The sequence below is a fragment of the Anabrus simplex genome, chromosome 8 (genome assembly GCF_040414725.1).
Source record: "Anabrus simplex isolate iqAnaSimp1 chromosome 8, ASM4041472v1, whole genome shotgun sequence".
NCBI lineage: Eukaryota > Metazoa > Arthropoda > Insecta > Orthoptera > Tettigoniidae > Anabrus > Anabrus simplex.
In genome coordinates this window covers 231,955,143-231,975,164 of record NC_090272.1, presented here as the reverse complement: position 1 = coordinate 231,975,164, position 20,022 = coordinate 231,955,143, and the positions used below count along the sequence as shown (strand labels likewise).

The 20,022-nt window shown below is 40.6% G+C and overlaps 2 protein-coding genes across 2 annotated transcripts in view; one reads left to right on the top strand and one right to left on the bottom strand.

The window, feature by feature from the left end:
• LOC136879389 (glutathione S-transferase-like) overlaps window positions 1-20,022 on the top strand; it is a 363,810-nt gene that overhangs the window by 286,264 nt on the left and 57,524 nt on the right. The window lies entirely within an intron of this gene.
• The window catches only part of LOC136879037 (glutathione S-transferase-like), a 36,952-nt gene that overhangs the window by 5,861 nt on the left and 11,069 nt on the right, over window positions 1-20,022 (bottom strand). Inside the window, exon 3 of the mRNA XM_067152769.2 lies at window positions 5,336-5,481. Within this exon, the coding sequence (XP_067008870.2) occupies window positions 5,336-5,481 (146 nt within the window). The remainder of the gene's footprint in view (window positions 1-5,335; window positions 5,482-20,022) is intronic.

Sequence of the window (20,022 nt, the reverse complement as noted above, 5' to 3'; positions counted from 1 at the left end):
AGACATGCAAGCAACCGCATCCGCGTAGTTCCGAGAATTGAGACTGGGTTCTGTTGGAAGCTACTAGAAATCGCTGAGACTGCATTTCCACCATGAATGAGAACATTCTGGTAACTGTCGCGGTGTTATACGAGGGTGTGGACAGCAAGTGAGCGAGTGAGCGCAACAGTGATTGTGTGATAGTAGCATTGAGTTAGCAAGTGAACTGGTGTTAGCACTTTGTTACATTACTGAACGAGCGTACTACTAAATGTTACCATGCCGAAGGTGTCCAGTGCCCGATTTATTGCTCTGGATCAGGAATTCAGACAAGATTTCATATACACTGATGGAACTGTTATGCGATGTACTATTTGTGATTCAAGAATTTTGTTAGATGAAGTGAGAGCGCATCAAACAACACCTTTCCAGCTCTAAGCATCAAATGAATACGACTCTTCAAGCAAACAAATCGCGGCAACCTCTATTACGTAATACGTTTCAACATATCGGTAGTTCTTTAAAAAGCCAAAATTTGAAGGAATTAAACATTGATTTGTGTGCAGCTGTTACACAAGCAGGAATGCCACTCAATAAGGTGAACCATTTAACCTTCAAGGGATTTCCTGAAAAAATGCACAAAGATGTCAATTCCCGATGAGAGTACTTTAAGAAAAAACTACATGGAGCCTGTTTACCAAGAAACCATACAAAGAATCAAGGAGAAAGTGTCTCATTGCGATGTGGGAATCAATGTGGATGAAATTATAGACTCAATGGAACGATATGTTTTGAACATTTTAGTTTTCCCTTAGCAGGGGAGAACGTTAAGCCCATGTTGTTAAAAATGTATGAGCTGCAGAAAGCCATTGCCAGTACAGTAATGCAATCAATTATGGACTTCTGCCAAAACCTCTGGCCTACTTGTATCGAGTTTGTAAAACTTCTTCTTGTGGTTACGGACCAAGCTCCGTACATAGTTTCAGCTGTTAACCAACTGAAACCTGTATTTCCTAAGTTGAATGTGACATGCTTGGTTCATGCCCTTCACAGGGTTTGTGATTCCATAAGGAACGAATACGACATTGCAAATCAATTAATTTCTGCCCTGAAGAAGATTCTACTGAAAGCTCCGAGTCGTGTTGTTGTCTACAGGGAAACCACTGGCCTGCCCCTTCCAAATTTCCCGGTCATTACTCGCTAGGGATCGTGGATTGAGTGTGCTGCTATGTTGTGTGAGAATTTTGACAAAATTAGATAGTTTTTGCTTTCTTTGGATCCAGCCGACGCAGGTGCAATTTCCAAGGCACAGCAACTTCTGTTACCAAATAAAATACATAATTTGCAGACAGAACTATATTGTGTCCATAGTTACAAGTACCTGACTGCAGTTATTAAACGATTAGAAGAACAAAGTCTGGAAAAGGAAAAACAATGGGATATTTTTACTTCCGTGAGGGAGCAGTTAGATGGCTTTTCCAAAGACAAACTTGAGTCTAGTCTTCAGAAGAATCCAGACAATGAGGAATTCGCCAATGCATAGGCACTGCCGGTGGCTCCAAGTAGCCTGCGCAGTGGACTCCACGGTATGCACTAGCCATGCGTCTTGGTGGGTGTGCTAAGTACCAACTGATGATCCCAACTTAGCACACGAGGGCGAAACGCTGGCAACCAGGAATGAGTTAGCTGGAAAATTTATAATGTCCAATAACGGACCATTTATATTGGTATTATAAATTTACTCATTCGGGACAAATATTTCAGGTTTCCTATGGGAATCAACATCTATATCATCTGATGGCCAAGCAGGCATCAATTTTTGGTAATGAGACAAAGTCTCTCATAGTGCATTGGCACTGCAGGTGGCTTCAAGTAGCCTACGCAGTGGCCTCCACGGTATGCACTAGCCATGCGTCTTGATAGGTGTGCTAGGTACCAACTGCTGAGCCCAACTTAGCACACGAAGGCGAAACGCTGACAACCAGGAATGAGTTAGCTGGAAAATTTATAATGTCCAATAACGGACCATTTATATTGGTATTATAAGTACGGTATGTTTGATCGATTGCTGATGTTTGATTACTCTTACAGATGGGAGAATGGCATCGGCGGAGAGTCAAAGCTCCTTACTGTCGACACACAACAATGTAACAACGAAATCGCTTACATTTTTAAAGACAATGGTGCTCAATATATAGCAGCAAATTACCATAGCTGCATGGCCGATTGCTTTTCAGAATGATGGTAAGGCTGTCAGTCGCGCGAGACATTGCTTTTATCTGTAAGTGTTACAATTAAACATAAGCAATCCATCAAATATATAGCCTGACTCACCTGTAAGTGGAAGGTGAATTATATTTTGATAATAACAAGAAATAAAATGTCTGACTCATTGGCTGAATGGTCATAGGTACCGGGTTCGATTCCCGGCCGAGTCGGGGATGTTAATCGCCTCTGATTAATTCTTCTAGCCCGGGGACTGGGTGTTTGTGTTTGTCCCAACACTTTCTTCTTCATATTCACACAAAACAGTACCAACCACCACAGGAACACGCAATAGTGATTACATCAATCCATAGAGGGTTGGCGTCAGGAAGGGCATCCGGTCGTAAAAATGGACAAGTCCAAATGTGCGACACACTTCACATCCGCGAGCCCACAGGTGTGATAAAAGCGATAGGGAAAGAAGAAGAATAAAAATGAAATCTAATAAAAGATCAACATATAATGCAACCCGACAAAGATAAAAACAGGAATGATAATAAAACCCCATAAATATAACCAAATGTGCACAAGAAGCAAAATACTTACCATCGAGCAGTAGCAGTATTAACAAAACCAGCGTGGAGGGCACAGAACATAAGGGAAAGGACTGGATCGAGCTAACTACTTGAGGGGTTGCCAGGTCAAGATTGCTAAATGAAAGCAAGATTAATGTTTAAATAACTTGAACTTTACTTAAAATTAGGAAAAATTTAAACAGAATTTAGGAATGAAAACTGCAGAGCAAAAAATAAATCTGTAAATAATGTCTTTAAATTATAGATAAAAATCAATTTTTAAAGCAAAATATACTATGAGTACGCACTCGGATAACAACGTAAAATAATTTTTATGTAGTAATAAATAAGTAAATAGAAGAAAGATAAAAATTGTAATAATTCAACTCATTAAATTAGGAGACAAATGTCTATTTTTAGGATAAATAAAATCGTGAAAACACACTCAGATTACAAGCTACAGTTTGCCTTAGAATCAATGAATGACAAATGTTGAAACGGATCCGTGCATTAAATATTAATTACATAACTGGCCAGCTTTTCTTTGTGAGTAAGTATACTACAATTAATCACAATAAACTGGAATTTGCTTCCGGAACCAGTACACAAGGATTTCAATCACCCCGAAACACGGAAACACACTCAATATTTAAGGCAACGATAGCAGACCCAAAAAAAAAAAAGTTCCACACGTAAATAATTGAAAGGACACAAGAGAAAATCGCACGAACCCGAATAAAAATATGTCTCAAATAAACTACAAATTACGAAGGGAAACACTTAAAATTTCACAGACAACAAAACAATGGTACACACGAAGCATACAGCTTCCCAAAACCGAAGCCAACATCTGACTTAAAGAGACAATAGGCAAAGCCCACACAAAATTAGCGTACCGGAGATAAGATAAAAACATGGCACGCAATAATGAAAGAAGAAGGAAAGAAAAACGGACGCGAATAATCTGAGGAGGGCAAAAGTATCATCAAGAAATAGGGAACAAATTCCAGTTTATTATAACCAGAATATTACAATAATTATGTATAGTCTTTTAAATTTAACATTTCTTCCAACCAAAATATTAATAAAGGATTTAAATGCCGGTTACACAATTTTAATTTTAGGAGGCCTTGGAAAACGGTAATGGCCGAATAAGACCGGAAATAAACCATCCCATTAAGTAATTAAACAATGAGCCATTACGAAAACAATACTAGTACATAACGTCTTTCAAAACGTTGTCAACAGTCCATCGGATGCCACAAATATGAACCAAAAAATGTAAAAAGTAATCCACCAACAAAATTAATAATAATAATAATAATAACCTTAAGAAACAGAAAAAGGCAGCACAACGATAATCTCAGTTAAATTAAAGTAATGGAATAATAGGTCTCTCACCCGCGCATATACCATGTTCCAGAATTACTCCATAAGAATAATTTGGATATAGAACATTACCAAAATCACGTTAAGTTACATTTTAATATTTAGCAGATACAATTTATATCATTAAAATGTCCGATGAAGAAGAAAGTCCAGCTTAATTTAATGAATAAACGGTGGTCGCCAGGTCCATAAACTATAGGCCTAATTTCAATTACAGTAGCGGAGAAGAGACGAAGTAATATTAACAGCGTTGCCAAAACATTTCTTCTAATATAATAGTTGTCGCAGATAGCTTGATACACACGTTCTTCTCCAAATAATCCGGCAGCAGAACAGTTTCGAAACAATTAAGTAGATACTTGTACTTACATTTTTGGGTGTCCAATTTAATATACTGTAATCCAATAGCTTACGTTCTAGCCCATTTTGTAATGAAGAACCCTCCTTCAGATAGTTCGGTCACACTAATATTAAAAAAAACTGTAAATATGAAACACACAACATTATTGCGCTATAATTAAGGCAATGCCTTAATTAACGAGGCTATTAGCCTGGTTTATCAAACTCCACTCCAACAACTTTCAATCGCATTTTGTACACAACTTCTCCAAACGCGTCCATCTTGGCGATCTGCCGGGAACAGACTGGCGTTCAGTCCAGTCAAGCCGCGGGTCGCTCAGTTGAAGATCGACACTGCGCACGCTCAAGTCAAAAATTTGGTTATTGAGCCAATCAGAATTTCGAAGCAACCGACGTAACAATGGCAAGAAGATACATTTTAAATCGCCACAGTTTCAGGCACATAATTTAACGGCAATGCAAACAATGGCTGAGAATTGCAGATAAAAGTCCCCACACACAAATGTATATGTCCAACAAATGAGGGTATGGTAAATTATTGTCTCATATAATACTATGCACTCATTCTTTTTAAGAGACTATACACTACATTGCAGGATACCAAGCCTCTTGGATCCCGTAATTATGCAGTGCAGCTAGATGTGGAGTGTGTTGATTAGCTTCGTCACTCGCTTAATTTCTCACCGTTTGCTCAGAAATGCACTTGATGGCGAAGATTATAGCGGGTCCTCACATATGTAAGTATATAATATGTCTACTCTGAGAAATGAAACGAAAATATCAGTCTGTAAAAAAAATAAAGCCGACAGATGACATTGTCTACATACCTTTCCTCCGACGAAGTGTCCTCCATTGTCTTTCACCTGTTTGTCCAGCTTGGACAAGTACATCGGAAGCGTTTCCTTCTGCAGGATTTGTATCTTCTTGGCCTTGGCTTCCTCATTCTCCTCGTAGTAGTACGCCCCCGAAATAGCTGTACACAAGAACACGTAATATATCTTCGATCCTCTGGTAGAGGGCAGGACACAACAATAACCACCACCACCATTCTATTAATTTGGGCCTTAAAAGTAGAACACGTCCTTGATGTTGTCTCAAACGGAATAATTAATGTGTATAACCGCTGTCTTTGCAAGATACAGGCCGTACTGCAGAACGCGCGCCAAGCCCATCAGCTGATCATTTGAGGCGAGCTAAGCGAATGTTACAAGTTGTACTTGTGAATGTAATTCATGCGGATTGGGAGCATTCTTTGGATAATTGTGACAGTAACAGAGATAACTTACTTTAAATCTGAGTATATTGCATGTTTGCTCTTTAATTTATCACATCAGGATTTACGTAAACAGCTGTTATTAAGCTAAAGAGTCCTCATAGTTTAGGTTAGGTATGGTATTGTAACTACTCCTGCCGCTAGCCTTACTATTACTTTCCTCCACACAATATACTATAAATTCGTTGAGCGCCAGTTGCTGTAATAAGCAACTACATTCGGAGAGCATGCCTCTTATCTCAATTATCTCAAGGCGTGAGGTGATAAACTCACACATCTGGCAATATACAGGAATACAATTGTAAATTAAGGTTGCATTTCCACAATTGAGGATTGTACTTGGAAATAGAATAACTTATTATTAAGATAAAACTGAATTTATGAGTATACCTTACGTCACAATGGACTAGCATTGCCGTCCATTAACACTAAAAATATACCCAGTGAGATTTGTTGTTACATATACAGAAAATTTAATCTAAATAAAAAAAAGCTATTGGTATGAACTTGAAGTGAAATATGATATCGCCATTGATTCCATTCTTCCTCATGTTATTAATGCATAACATGTCTGTTGCTGTAATTACCTGATGCCTGCACACACCAAAATTCCTGGAAAAAACATCGGATAAAAGTCGGAAGCCGACTGCTGGTATCTTAAATTCTTATATGACCTGGGGTTGACCTACATTCCCTGTCCGAGTGTAGTAAGCTCCAATGCTGTTACGTTCACTCAATATTTATTGTTAGAAATTGGAAAACTTTATTGAAGGAACCTGTAACTAGAAAATGAAACTCAGGAAAGTAAGGAATTTCAAGTTACCCAATTGCAACAGTCAATTTTTAGGGAGGAAGGAGGTCTGAGATTGCTCTTGGTAAACTGTCAGAGTGTAGTAAATAAAGAATTAAAATTCGGTACATTGATGGAATCTTATGAGACTGATGTGGTGATAGGAGTGGAATCGTGGTTGAGAGAAGGGGTGAGTAATAGAGAAGTATTTCCAGAAGGGTACACAGTCTATCGTAGAGACCGAGGATATAAAAAGGGAGGGGGGTGTTTATTCTGGTGAAGGAAACATATTGTTCACACGAATGGTTTACCGATGAAAGGGATGAAATATTAGGGATAAAATTAATTTGTGATAATATGAAGGAGGTGGGAATTGTAGGAACATACAGGCCTGGAAGAGAGGAAAGAGACATGGAAATATTTGAGAAAATAATAGATTATACTCATAAAAACAATAATAATGATGTGGTAATAATTGGGGGAGATCTAAACTTGCCTGATGTTGAATGGAATGGAGCTGCGAGTGAAGCCCATGAACAGAAACTGGCAAATAAGTTAATTTGGGAGGAAGGATTTACACAAGTAGTACAAGAACCGACTCGTCTCAATAACTTACTAGATGTACACTGACTGACATAGCAAATGCAACACCAAGAAGGAGTGGTCAGAACTTTATGCCAATTGCAGGGTAGACTGACGTCACTGAGGTATGCTCATGATGTGAAATGCGCCGCTGTGCTGCGCACGTAGCGAACGATAAATGGGACACGGCGTTGGCGAATGGCCCACTTCGTACCGTGATTTCTCAGCCGACAGTCATTGTAGAACGTGTTGTCGTATGCCACAGGACACGTGTATAGCTAAGAATGCCAGGCCGCCGTCAACGGAGGCATTTCCAGCAGACAGACGACTTTACGAGGGGTATGGTGATCGGGCTGAGAAGGGCAGGTTGGTCGCTTCGTCAAATCGCAGCCGATACCCATAGGGATGTGTCCACGGTGCAGCGCCTGTGGCGAAGATGGTTGGCGCAGGGACATGTAGCACGTGCGAGGGGTCCAGGCGCAGCCCGAGTGACGTCAGCACGCGAGGATCGGCGCATCCGCCGCCAAGCGGTGGCAGCCCCGCACGCCACGTCAACCGCCATTCTTCAGCATGTGCAAGACACCCTGGCTGTTCCAATATCGACCAGAACAATTTCCCGTCGATTGGTTGAAGGAGGCCTGCACTCCCGGCGTCCGCTCAGAAGACTACCATTGACTCCACAGCATAGACGTGCACGCCTGGCATGGTGCCGGGCTAGAGCGACTTGGATGAGGGAATGGCGGAACGTCGTGTTCTCCGATGAGTCACGCTTCTGTTCTGTCAGTGATACTCACCGCAGACGAGTGTGGCGTCGGCGTGGAGAAAGGTCAAATCCGGCAGTAACTGTGGAGCGCTCTACCGCTAGACAACGCGGCATCGTGGTTTGGGGCGCTATTGCGTATGATTCCACGTCACCTCTAGTGCGTATTCAAGGCACGTTAAATGCCCACCGCTACGTGCAGCATGTGCTGCGGCCGGTGGCACTCCCGTACCTTCAGGGGCTGCCCAATGCTCTGTTTCAGCCGGATAATGCCCGCCCACACACTGCTCGCATCTCCCAACAGGCTCTACGAGGTGTACAGATGCTTCCGTGGCCAGCGTACTCTCCGGATCTCTCACCAATCGAACACGTGTGGGATCTCATTGGACGCCGTTTGCAAACTCTGCCCCAGCCTCCTACGGACGAACAACTGTGGCAAATAGTTGACAGAGAATGGAGAACCATCCCTCAGGACACCATCCGCACTCTTATTGACTCTGTACCTCGACGTGTTTCTGCGTGCATCGCCGCTCGCGGTGGTCCTACATCCTACTGAGTCGATGCCGTGCGCATTGTGTAACCTGCATATCGGTTTGAAATAAACATCAATTATTCGTCCGTGCCGTCTCTTTTTTCCCCAACTTTCATCCCTTTCGAAACACTCCTCCTTGGTGTTGCATTTGCTCTGTCAGTCAGTGTATTATTGGTTAAACCATGGGAAATTGTTGATAGAACTGAGGTAATTGAAGGAATAGGTGACCATAAGGCTGTAATAATGGATGTAGAACTGGTACCAAAAAGGCTTAATAAGAGGGTCACACAAGACAAGAAATTGTACACAAAAACTAAAGTTGATATATTTGGGACTTACCTTAAATCACAATTCAGTTGTTGGATAAGTGAAGGGAGTAATGTGGATACACTTTGGGCTAAATTCAAAGGAATCGTTTGGGAAGGAGAGAATAGATTTGTACCTGTTAAGAAGGGTAAAATGACCTCAGACCCTGTTTATTATACAAGGGAAATAAGAAAATTAAAAAGAAAATGTAGAATAGTAAACAGGAAAATCAAAGAAGGTAGGGAGAGTAGAGAAAGTAGAAAACAGCTAATGAGGGAACTGAATAGAGTGAAAAAGGAAGCAAAAGAGAATTATATGAATGCCATTCTTCAAGAGCGTAATGACCACAAAGGGAAATGGAAAAAGCTGTATTCATATATCAGGAATCAAAAAGGAAAAGGAATCCAAATTCCTACAATGGTGGGAGTAGGGGGTGAACACTATTTAACAGATACTGAGAAAGCAAACCTCTTTAGTAGGGAATTTAGAGATTCAGTAGATGACTGTCAGGAGTTGGAAACCGAAACAGAAGTTACAGAGGGACAGACACAGAGGGAAACAAGAAGCTTCTCGTTCAAAAATGAAGATATTTTCAGAGAAATCCAACTGCTTCAGCAAGGAAAAGCAGCAGGAAGTGATCAAATTACTGGTGAGATGATAAAGACAATGGGGTGGTACATAGTGCCTTATTTAACATTTCTCTTTGACTATGTCATAAATAATAGTGTAATACCAAAGGAATGGAAGGAATCTATAATAATACCAATTTATAAGGGAAAGGGTGATAAAAGGAAACCAGAGAACTACAGACCAATCAGCCTGACCAGTATAGTTTGTAAAATACTGGGGAGTTTAATAGCAAAGTACATCAGAGCGATATGTGATGATAAAAATTGGTTCATGAGGATCCAGTATGGATTTAGAAAGAAATTTTCTTGTGAGGCACAACTGGTGGGATTTCAGCAGGACATATCAGATCAATTGGATTCAGGAGGCCAGTTACATTGCATAGCCATAGATCTTTCCAAAGCCTTTGATAGAGTGGAACATGGAATATTATTAAAGAAATTGGAGGGAATAGGATTGGACGTAAGGGTTACACGTTGGGTAAAAACATTTCTAAATTCAAGGGATCAGAAAGTCAAAGTAGGAATTAACGTATCGCAGGAAGAGAAAGTTTGGAAGAGAATTGCACAGGGTAGTATAATCGGTCCGTTACTTTTCTTAATATACGTAAATGATTTAGGGAACAATATAACATCAAAAATAAGATTGTAAGCAGATGACATAATTGTTTATAGGGAAATAAATACCATTGAGGATTGTTCAGAATTACAAAGGGGCCTTGAGTGTATCCAACAATGGGTTGAAGAAAATAACATGAAGGTTAATGGAGGCAAATCAACTGTTACAACATTTACAAACAGGAATTTTAAAACTGAATTTGAATATAGTTTGGATGGGGTAGTTATCCCAAAAGATGGCAAGTGCAAATACTTAGGTGTAAGATTTGAAAGTAATTTGCACTGGAAGGGTCATGTGGATGACATTGTTGGAAAGCATACAGATCGTTACATGTCATAATGAGGCTACTTAAAGGATGCAACAAAGAATTAAAAGAGAAAAGTTACTTAAGTACGGTTCGTCCATTACTGGAATATGCAAACAGTGTTTGGGATCCTCACCAAGAATACCTAATAAAAGAAATAGATAGTGTGCAGAGGAAAGCAGGAAGATTTGTAACAGGGGATTTCAGGAGAAAGAGTAGTGTATCAGAAATGTTAAAGAAACTAGGGTGGGAAACTTTAAGTAAGAGAAGGGAGAAAACTATACTTATAGGTTTATATAGAGCCTATACAGGAGAAGCAGCATGGGGAGATATCCGTGAGAGGCTTCAGTTGGAAAATAATTATATCGGCAGGACTGACCACAAATATAAAATTAGAAGGAATTTTAGCAGAAGCGATTGGGGTAAATTTTCATTCATTGGGAAGGGTGTGAAGGTGTGGAACAGTTTACCAGGGGTAGTGTTTGATCCTTTTCCAAAATCTGTACAGATATTCAAAAAGAGAATAAACAGCAACAGAGAAAATAATTGAAATGTTAGAGGGCATTCGACCAGTGCAGGTTAAAGTAAATAAAGAATGTGTGTGAATAAATTAATTCCATCCCCTGGTCTAAGGAGTTTGGACAGCCCAAGTAGGGGACTGCCTGTAGGGGTGAAGTACAGTGGGGACTTCGAGGGTCCTGGGACCGCTACGGTAGCTGTGAAGGCCCTTCAGGAACTCTGAAAAGTGGTGGGGCTCTGGTTAAGACGCAGCAGGTCGTTATGCTACTTAGGTTCCAGAATGGGTAAAGAAAAGAAAAAGTAAATAAATGCAATGTAAATTTTAATCTTATACCAGTTGTACCGTATCATTTGAAGTAATTCCACATACTGTATATCAGATGACTATATTTGTAAGTAGTACAGGTGATATTATAAGTAGAATTTTGTAAACAATGTAAATTTATTAAGGATGAGCTGTGTGTTTAATAGAAAAAATTGTTAACGTAAATTATATAATATTGTATTATAGGAAAATTTTATTCTCTTGTTAATTTAATATTTAGTGCTTGACAATAATGTATTTTAGTGTACCATTTGCCACCTCATTTGCAAATAAAGAGATTTTGATTTGATTTGATCCAGGCATACTATCTAGTTTCACACGTCCTGATAGCTAATATAGAGACTGTTGAAATAAATACAACAGTTTTATGCGATGTTAGATGTATCTACGTTAGATTCAATTCTCGAACAAAGTTCGCAAATTGCATAGTATAATTCAATAAAGAATTCGAAGTACCATGACGACCGTTAACTGCATATATCGATTAAATTCAATATATATTTCCTATACCTCTGCAGACCACGGCACTAAATCTCTGGTGAATCTACTGAAATAAACTTACATTGCAAAGTTCTAACTCACAACCAGATGCTGCTGCTTCACTATCAGCCCAGTACCCGTCTCTACTCAGATCAGACCACCACTCTTACACCTTTTCAACGATTTTTAGACCTCTTCAAACACCTCTTAGCTCTGACCACCACTCTTAGAACACCTAGACCACTCCTTATTTCCACTGTTATAAACTCGTGATGCCCACTCATCTCCCTACTATCTGGCCATCCCTTCCACATCGACATACGGTAGTTAGCGAATACAGACACTCGATCGAAACCACGTGGCCACGCACTATACAAAATCAGTCATGTGTCATATTAGCTTGCCCACGCGGACTACCGATGAGTACCTAGCATATGTCAGCTGAAAATTTACTTGCCTAATACACCTCGGTTAAACATAGCCTCGATTGCAAAATAATATGCCAGCTCATCTGGCCACAGTTACAAGTTACAGTATGACTATTTCAAACCAACAAATCTCACTTATTAATCTATATAAATAAAATTGTAGGGGGTCCGCTGTCTGTAATTTCTTTTGTTTTGCCAAATTTTCAGATATTTATCCGTTTTAGGTCAACTCAAGACCGAATCGGTGGTTTTTACGTTTCGTGTCTGTTTGTTTGTTTGTCTGTTTGTCTGTCTGTTTGTCTGTTTGTCTGTTCCACCATCACGTCGAAACGGCTGGATAGATCTCAACCAAACTTCATATTTAGAGTATACTCATCCCGGGGAAGGTTCCGGTATGCATATCATTTTAAAATCTTTGAATACTCGGAGGGTTTATAGGAAAACCAGAATGGTTTTTCCACCATCTCGTCGAAACGGCTGGATAGATCACAACCAAACTTCATATTTAGAGTATACTCATTCCGGGGAAGGTTTCGATATGCATATCATTTTAAAATCTTTGAATAGACGGGGGGTTTATAGGAAAACCTGAATGGTTTTTCCACCATCACGTCGAAACAGCTGGATACATCTCAGATCTCAACCAAACTTCATATTTAGAGTATACTCATCCCGGGGAAGGTTTCGATATACATATTATTTTAAAATCTTTGAATAGACCGGGGGTTTATAGGAAAACCAGAATGGTTTTTCCACCCTCACTTCGAAACGGCTGGATAGATCTCAACCAAACTTCACATTTAGAGTACACTCATCCTGGGGAAGGTTTCGATATGCATATCATTTTAAAATCATTGAATAGATGGGGGGTTTATAGGAAAACCAGAATGGTTTTCCTCCATTTTCTCTTATACTATTGATTTTCTGTAAACTTCGTTTACCGTACGTAAAACGTCTCTTCATTTTAAACAATTTTCGTTATGTTCATAATTTACCTTACTCTTCACATGACGGAGAAATTTACAATTTTCCGCTGGTATCATGCTCTGCATTGAGTGACCGACAGACCGACAACGAACCTACAGGTTACCATGGCAACGTCTCTGACTGCATGCCAGCAGGGAAGTAACGTATTGCGATTTTCCTCATCATGCTTTTAAATTCATGGTTGTTCCTTGGGTAGAAGGCAAAAGAGGCGTCAATCGGCCTATCTGCGGGATATTGGCGGAATATCGTTGGATGTTATAACCGCCCTCGAATAGATTAAGTAATAACACCATTAGTCATCTTCTTATTATTTGTTTACCTAAGAATCACTGGACCTAAATTTCTCCTCTGTTACCGCTTTATTATATCCATAACTCACACTAGCATAATTTATTGAGGGGCATTTGATTTTCCAATACATTAACTTGGCATTTACATATTTGTCGTTATCCGGCGGTCCTCAGTTATAATCCATTTTCTATTAGTTTCAACTTTCTTAACTGTATTATTTTCTTCCTTAATTACGCCGTATGTACGCGAGTGCTACAAACTACTGGATGTATTTCCACCAAGACTCATATTTAGAATACACCTATCCTTGATAGGTTTTAGGGCAAATATTGTTTCTAAATCCCTGAACTGAATGGGGGTTTATACGAAACCGAAACAGTGATTTTACACTTCCACAAAATATACACAACCAAACTTAATGGAAATCTACCTATCTTGGTAGAAATTAATTTCTAAACCTTTTTTCTCATGTGCATCATTTCGATACGAGGATTAATGAGGGAGATATCATTAACGGACCGTTTTTCTGTACAATTCCCATCGGACTTGACTCACGAGCGGGTGCGTGTAAAGCGTATTTCTTACAACTTGAAAACTACTGAAGACATTCGAACCAAAATTTATATTTAGCATCCACCTGTCCAAAGGTAGGTTTGAAACGTAAATAACATTTCATGTTCCGGAATGGACTGGCGGTTTATAGGGAACCGAAATTGTGATTTTACTCTTCCACAATATATACAGAACAAGACCAACCTGACTGGAAATCGACGAAACGTGATGGAATTCCACCTCTAAACCTTTCTTTTCATGTGCATTTTTTCGTCAGCAGGATTAATAAGGGAGATATCATGAATGGTCACTTTTGCAGGTTAAGTCCAGCGGACATAGCTCAAAAGGTGTTTTACATGGAGCAGATTCCTTATCTATATAAATTTTGGCGAAATTTTCGTACAGCTTGATGTTTAAGGGGTAATAATGACCATCTCCATAATTTTTGGTTTAGTTTCCTGAAAGTCCTAATTTTTACCCGCCTCGCCCAAAATCCAGATTGCGGCATAATCTGCCAGACGAAAAAGAAGATAATTGAAATTTGACAAAATTATACGTTTTAGCCTGTAACGAAAGGAAAACATCCTAGATCATTAATTTTTTTACTTTTTATCCCTGAAGAATAACGAAATATGCAGGCAATTTTAATGATGGTGCAGACCTTAGGAAATTCCTATCACATAACGGATTGCACAATCTCCGTTCAATTTGGAATGATCTACAACCTTGGTCTTATGACTTTTTGCCGTATCTGTATCCCTTTTACGTTTTATTTTTCGCTATTAATCGATGTTAAGTCAATTTGGAATTTTCACATGCATAATTCATACTTTCAATTACTTATATGAAATACAGAATCATCATACTCTTCACGAAAATTGGCCCACCCAGTAGCCATATGTGAGCCAAATGCTATGTATGCAGCTGTCACATAATTATCCGAAAAGTAATGTAATGTGAGATAATCTTACAAAACCTTTACCCTGTTCCACGTTTCTAACTCGATCTCACCCAAGAATAGATGACATATCATAGGACCAGCCATTTAGGCCACTAAATCCGGCGTGTCTTATGGTATAATCCTTTGTCGATATGACGTACGTTTAGTAGCAGTTAATCTGTAAATGAAGGTCTTCAATATTGTAAACACGCATATACTTTCGTATGTCTATCTATATATATTCACTGATGTCGATTTTTAGCAATCGAGAAAGGGTGGGTCTGATATTGTAATCAGTACTCCCCACACCGACTTTGACTGGCAGTAGGAAAGGGTTCCTTCTCCAACTCCTGTGTAACTGTCATTAGTGAGGAAGGCCTACAATTGTAAAGAATAGTTCCCTTCTCGATTTGACTTGCAGAAGGCAAGTGAGCATGCAGTTTTGTTTAAAACTCCCCTACCCGATTGTGTTTGGCAGTAGGCAAGGGTGCCCGCCATTATAAAGAAATGTCCTCTTCTAAAATGTGACTGGCATTAGGCATAGTGGACTGCTATTTTGATGGAAACTCACCATCTTGGTATGACTGGCAGTAAGCTGGCTGGCAGTAGGAAAATGGGCCTGGCATTAAAAATGGTAACTGCACAACTCAATTTCGAGTGATAGTAGGGTAATTGCCTACCATTATAATAGAAACTCCTCAACTGTAATCTGTCTGGAAGTAGGAAAGGGGGGGCTGCCATTTTAACGAAAACTCCCCAAATCGATTCTGTCCGCGTAGTAGGCAATGGGGCCTGCAATTATAATGTAAACTTTCCAACTCGATTGTGAATGGCAGTAGGCAAGTGAGCCTGCCGTTATATCACAAATCCGTAACAAACACTTTACATTGGAAACAACGTACGGGGACCTCCCCATGCTCTTTCTCGGATAACGCTAAGAGACATGCAATTTTAAAACAATCTTATTTACTGCATGTACACTATTTACTTCGATATTCGAATACAATGTAGAATACCGTAGCGAAGCACGGGTACATTCGCTAGTATACAGAATAATTACAAACAAAATTCCCTTATCCTATGATTAAATGGCATAATATGCGTGATAATTATATTACAGTATAAATGATGAAAATCAGAATATAAAATCTAATGAATCGGGTCAATTAATAATAATAATAATAATAATAATAATAATAATAATAATAATAATAATAATAATAATAATAATAATAATAATAATAATTGCTGAATGAAATCTGTAACCCTGTTGTTCGGTTACAGTATCTTTACGTGATGAGTATTATAAATTAAGGGACGTAATACTTCGCGTGGAATTTATTCATTTAACTGTTATAATATAACGCGTTTTTCTGCGAATATCATGTGTTGCGAATTTAAATACAATGTGTGAGTTCGAAGTTACCACAATGTTAAGAACGTGTGCGTACCGCGGCTAAAATACAACTATATCTATACAGGGTGAACAAAAAATGCCACACTTGGAGGTCGGCATGCGAATCCTCATCCCATTGCAAGACAAAAGTTTCTGTAGCCAAAGCGGTTCTGGTGCTGTTGGAAAACAAGTCGAAAACGAGAAGCTGGCAACACTGTCACATCCTGAAGCGCATCGGAATGTAATAGAGAAACGTGCATCATCTCGCTCTCCCGTACCCGCCGTCGCAGCTCAGTGAGTGGACTGCTGCGTTATCAAACCCACATGCACCATGGAGCTACGGCTAGAATCTACATCAGGTTTTTTGTGTGTGTGACGTCAGGTCCCTAGTTCCCGTCGTGTAACTGCATTTGTAAGCATGACATTCTGTTGTCACATGACAATAGTCGAACACATGACAGTGTGATCCATTGAACTGAATGCATGAGTCGACTAATCACGCAGTGCACAACCATAAATGGTCCTGTCAAGTGCATGTAGGGCAGCTTCCTGATAGAGTACACAAATGGCGAATACGTCGATATACTTTTAATGCTGGGTGCATCCGATAACCAAGCTTCTGCTGCTGCTCGTGAGTATGCAGCACGGTACCCTCAAAGGCGCCATCGCGATAAGAACATTTTTCGTCGCCTTGAGCAACATCTGCGGGAAACCGGTAATCTTCATCCACAAGTAGTGGACAGAGGCCGTCCAAGGACTAGACGTACTCCATAAACAGAGGACGACATTCTTGAAGCCGTTCACCAATCACCCCGGCAAAGTACCCTTGATATTGCAAGGCAGTTCCAGCTTTCTCAAACACTGGTTGTTGACGTGTTGCACGACGAAATATTGCATCCATATCATTACATGTTAACTCAACACCAGCGGCCAGAAGACCGCATTCAACGAGTACAGTTCTGTGTATGGCTTTTGCAACAAGTTGAAGGTAACGAACATTTTATAAAGAATGTGATATGGAGTGACGAATGTAGCTTCACTCGGGAAGGTATTTTCAACCATCACAGCAGCCATTATTTGTCTGACCACAACCCACATGTCACCCGTAAACGTGGCTTTCAGGCACGCTTTGGCATGTACCTGTGGGCGAATTTTTCATTATTTCAAGGATCAGTCGTGTCATGTCCCTTTATTCCACGTGACGGACGGAGGAAACGGTTCACACACATCAACTCATCACAGATCTCATCACATATCTCTACTCCTAGATTTTTTTCGGCTGGGCAGCCTTCACCTTTAATCGCAGCTCAGCCGACCGCAACAAAGCATAAATAGGCAGACGCCACGTTGGCTGTCGCCTCCCCCATCCACCATGCCCTACGTATTCATCCCAGGAGTAGACCTTACTATCTCAGAATATGACATTTACCAAGAACTCAATGCAGCAGACCCTCAGGTGGTTAATGTATTCAGACCACACGATTACCGCACCAGGAAGCCTACAGCGCACATCATAATACAAACCAGCGGAGAAGAAGCAGAGCGCCGCCTGTACACCTCCGGAGCAAGATTCCGAGGCAAGAACTATTCGGTGATACCAACTCCCCAGGAAATACTGAACCAGCTACAGAAAAATCCGAGCCTCATACCCTTCTTCCATGAACCCCCACCCCCAACAATAACAACCACCACCACCACCATCACTACAATTACTACCTCTCCCTGCAATCCGGTATCAACCGTAATCACTACCAGTGTAACCTGCCACCCCTCCCCAGTCATGTCATCATCTCTCCCGAATCCCACGTCACGCTCATCCCAGCAACCCCCGATCACTCCGCAGGAACTAGCTCCGCCATCGCCGTCAGTCAACACTTCGAACCTTCCAACATCCATCCAACAGTCACCATCGCCCCGGGCCAGGTCCAGCTGTGTGCTACGTGCAATCTCTCCGAACATCGCCGAGCCGGAAATACTCCAAGAACTCCGAACTGCAGGCATCCCAGCACAACGAGCCATAAGGATACGCAACAAGCACGGACCCACTTACATGGTCCGACTACAGCTATCATCCGAAACTCACGTCCGGCAACTCATCAGCTCAGAAGCTCAAGTATTTGGCCAACATCATAGAGTGGAACCTTCCTATTCCCAGCCCAACCGCCGCACCCCTGACTACGCACAACCCCGTACCCGACCACCCCCCAATCCAATCCCAGCGTACCCACCAGTATATCTCCCCTCTCCCAACATAGCACGCATCACCCCACGACCTCCTAAACCCGACTTTCTTCGCCTCCTCATCACCTCTCTCCAACAATGCACAACTACTCTCTACCTCCTAACCTCATACCTAATTCCAGGCATATCAACTCACCTATGCTAGAGTAACTGCACCTACCCACCCCCGCTCCATCTAAGCAACATATAACCCTCCTAATCCATAGGAATGTAAAATAGCTTTAAGGTAACATCAATGTAAATTATGTAATCCCATTGTAATCACTGTAAAATTGTAATACAGAAAATGTAAATAAAGCACGGAAAAGCTACGCACCTTAGCCAAGAGGCCATACCTACACATCACCAAAATTTAAAGCTCCCTCCTTTTTATCTCCCAACCCAATCAAATCCCCAAACCCCGCCAAATCTCCTAGCCAGAGAGAAGGCGTAACCTTCTAGGTGGCCTGCCCCTTCCCTTCTGGAAGGGGAATGAAAACATTCCCCTTGGTCCTTGGAAACGGTTCGCCTCTTTGCGTGACGTCATCGGAGCTACAGTACGGCCTGCACATCACGAAGGCAGGGGTATAAATGGTACAAATGATACAATCAATGTTCCAGTTCGCAACGCACGGCTTCACCCGTACCCACCTTGGTTTCAAGTACACTGGATACGATAAAAGTGTCGAGAATGTGCGGACACATGAGGAGTGTCTGACCAAAGGGTCCTACTCCCACTTCCAAAAAAAAAAAAGAAAATCAGCATTTCGTCCATTCGCATAACAATAGTTTGTAATGAGCAATCCAGACTAGAAAGATGAAATTCCTTAAAAGTTGTACCGAATCCGATCATGCGTTTAGGTTCCATGTGCCTTTTATATTACATTCCTGTGCTTTTCCAACAAATTTTAAGGTGAAAATAGAACCTTGAACAGACACTCCTCACTTATGTTGCGGATGACATAAGAATCGCTTTAAATAACAAAACAATATCACGGACTTTATTCTGTACACGGATAGGGGTCGTCAAAACTTCTTTAGTAGGCTTTGAATTGTATGAGATTATTGGACGATCACAATAACAACGTATGCTCACGAGTGAGTACGAAATTAATCCATCGAATCCTGTTAACTTGTTGGAAATTTCGTTCCAAATCCTTTACTTTTTTCCTTCAAAGCAATAGTATTCCCTTTATTTCAGATCTTACGGGTTGAAACATGCAGAGTGATCATGTCCACGGTACAGTCAATCTGCAAAGCCTTCCAGTCGTTACTTTAGATGAGCTTGAATTGCTTGGCCATGTAGCGACAGATGGCTGCAGACTGATATACCTCCTTACCATCCACCTCCAAGAGGGGCATTTTCCCGTAAGGAGTGCCTACAACAGTAAAATATGTCCTCGGTAATTTACAACAAATATCTGTAGTCGGACCCTTATCACCATTACCCCATAATCAGCTCCTAATGATGCTAATTTGTCAAAACTTTGGTGGACATTCTCAATGTTCACAGTCGCTTGTCAAAATGCATATGAGCCTTTCGACAGGAAATTCACTACGTGCTCCATTTTTAATAGGAATACT